We start from the raw sequence: 2,774 nt of genomic DNA, 5'->3' as shown, positions 1-2,774 counted from the left end.
ACTCTGTGAAGGAAAAATAACTTTATGAAGGGTCAAAAACATGGTTTGTTTTCTAATTTTTAGGCCAAATATATAGCTCACAGTTGTATGTATTCCATATTTGTAATGACTATATGGTTCCCCCTTAACTTTCATTTTGAGAATAAACTAATATGATAAGGTACTTATTAAGCTATACAGTAAACTCTATATATACCCTACACACCGAGGGTGTGGCGGTGATGTGTCACATAACCATGGCGCATACACCATCTCTTAGTGGCATGGTGGTCAATGGGTGTGGAAGGAGATGGCCTCCGCCACACTCAACCTTCTTTTCCCTCCTCCGCTTCAAGAGGGAGAGGAGATGTTGATGTGGCCACATCATATGGTTTGTGTATGGTTTCCTTAGTTAATAAAATAAAATTTGGAAACGTGTCTTTCTCTAAATGGTTAAATGGTTGATGGTTCAAGTCTTAGAATGAACAAAAAAAAATGTTGATTTAAAAATATGATTAAATGATGTGTTAGCAGTTTTAAAAATATATATATATATCAAAATAATAACAAAATAATTATTAGTACGGGAGAAACAATGATAGTAATACTAATACAAAGTACTTAATCAAGTAAGAGAATACAATCGTAGTGAATATGAAGACGTCAATGCTTGCGTTGTACAACTTTGAAACGCATAAATTAATTCCATGTTCCAAGCACCCGAACCCTAAGATCGAAGTAGCACTTCATTGATCAAGTTGTCTATGTTCAACCAAGATGACGTGGATTCAACTTTTTCTTTCCAAACTCCAGCCATTTTTTTCATATGTTTACCTTTTTCTTCATCCATTAAAATATTCACAAGCTTTTCAACCTGTCTTCTGTCGACAGCACTATCTATCTCCATCCCAATGCCCCATTGATTACAGCTATACCAACAATTTGTCTGTTGTTCAGCAAAGAACGGCCAACAAATCATCGGAACTCCACTCGATATACTCTCCAAGGTGGAGTTCCATCCACTATGTGTCAGAAATCCTCCAATTGATGGGTGATTTAGAACTTTTTCCTGAGGACACCAACTTGCCAACAACCCCCTGCCACTCGTCGCAGCTAGGAACTCCGGTGGCAGCATGGGGGAGTCTCCGGAGACAAGGTCTGGTCGGATAACCCACAAAAAAGTCTGATTACTGTTGGCAAGTCCCCATGAAAACTCAACTAGTTGCTGGGGTGTCATCACGGCTATGCTTCCAAAATTCACGTAAACAACCGAATTAGATTCTTTGGAGTCCAGCCATTCCAGACATTCGGCCTCTTCTTTCCAGAGACTTGAACCCAATAACTCCAAATCCTTGTTCTTTAAATTGTTTTCGAGGGTATGTAAAGGCCCGATTGAGTACACACGAGGATAGATCGAAGAGAGCTCCTTTAACACGTCGTGCTCTAGGTCCTCGAAAGTGTTGAGTATGATCGCCGAAGCTCGTTTGGCTCTTGTGGTTTCTCGTATAACAAAGTTGACCATGATATCGTCTGGATCTGTAGTTCTAAGGAAAGTTGGCATGTCTTTCAATCGTGTGCCTTTCATGCTAGGTATGCACTCAACGACTGTATCCAAGTACCCATTTGTTAAGTCGGCAGAATCTGCATGTTTTTAAAAGAAATTTTAAAAACCAAAAGTAAACTTCCTAAAGGTACTAGCAATATAGAAAGAATTTGTGAAAGTGGTATTAAGGAGGTAAATTCATATGATGCATAACCTTTTAGTGGAATGAATCCCTTTTCTCTGAGAGTGCTATAGTGTACATAGGCCAAAAAGCCGCAAGCACTAGTTGTCCAAAACAAAACTTCTGGTATTCCCAATTCATCAGCTGCATCAAGTGTGAAGCTCATTACACCATCAGAAACTATACAGCTCACTGGAGGTGTGGTGCTGGTATTATTGAGTTTAAAGAGAAGCTTCTTGAAAGGTTCAAGAGACGTTTCAGAGGTGGACTTGCATAAAGAGGGAATGTCTTGGGTGGCATCTAGATTTTCCGGTGGCGGAAGGCCATCAGGAATGGTCTCAAATTTGAAGGAAGGGTGGCGGCTGAGAGTGGCTGAGCCCTGTGACTTGAGGAGGCGTTGGTGGTTGAATTCGGTGTTGACGAAGGTGATATGGAAGCCTTTGGAATGGAGGATCTTAGCTAGTTTTAGCATGGGATTAATGTGGCCTTGTGCTGGAAAGGGTATGCATACTGCATGAGGTTTAACAAGGGATCCCATGATTGTATGTTTGAAATGTTTCTTGTCTGGACAATTTGTGTATTAGGTGCCTTCTATGTTTAGGGTTTTATAGGACGCGAGTTAAAATAAAATTAAGACATGAAAACACAAAATCGATTTGCATCACCGAAAAATGAACAGTTTAGCATGCAGTTCAATAAAATATAGTTAAATTATTCAACTTTGGTCAAAGTCGTATCGCATCATCTCGACTATAAGGATACAGCTGATAAAGTATCCAAAGTCAAACAAGATTTGCCCTCTAAAGCGTAAATAGCTCTACCATAGAACTCCCTTACCACAAAACTATATGTGACACCAATATTACAAATTATTGAAGCGTATACAAAACAATAACGTGATAAAATTGAACCATACATAGTATTTTCGTATGCCAAACTATAATACAAATTATTGAACTATAGTATTTCCGTATACAAGACTATATGGCCAAACTAACTACCTAATACTCCAGTGGATAATATTTAAAATAATACGAATTGAAGACCCGACCATGCACGTGGAAGCGAAAT

General features: G+C 38.9%; 1 protein-coding gene across 1 annotated transcript; it reads right to left on the bottom strand.

Annotated features, from left to right (window-relative positions):
* Positions 1-530: 530 nt before the first annotated feature.
* LOC111909312 (7-deoxyloganetin glucosyltransferase) lies at positions 531-2,548 on the bottom strand. Its single transcript, XM_023905119.3, has 2 exons — positions 1,737-2,548; positions 531-1,620 (listed from the first exon to the last, which is right to left on the bottom strand). Exons 1-2 carry the CDS (start codon positions 2,239-2,241, stop codon positions 707-709), a joined length of 1,419 nt encoding a protein of 472 aa, XP_023760887.1. The 5' UTR covers positions 2,242-2,548; the 3' UTR covers positions 531-706.
* Positions 2,549-2,774: the final 226 nt, after the last annotated feature.

This window comes from Lactuca sativa, chromosome 1, assembly GCF_002870075.4.
Source record: "Lactuca sativa cultivar Salinas chromosome 1, Lsat_Salinas_v11, whole genome shotgun sequence".
Lineage (NCBI taxonomy): Eukaryota > Viridiplantae > Streptophyta > Magnoliopsida > Asterales > Asteraceae > Lactuca > Lactuca sativa.
The sequence above is the reverse complement of the archived record's forward strand: the minus strand, read 5'-3'. Positions and strand labels throughout refer to the sequence as shown.

Bases quoted from the DNA above. Each gene is read 5' to 3' on its own strand.
- LOC111909312 (XM_023905119.3), bottom strand. From the start codon at position 2,241: ATGGGATCCCTTGTTAAACCTCATGCAGTATGCATACCCTTTCCAGCA. The intron at 1,621-1,736 runs GTTATGCATCAT...AAAAACATGCAG, and splicing joins GGGATTCATTCCACTAAAAG to ATTCTGCCGACTTAACAAAT.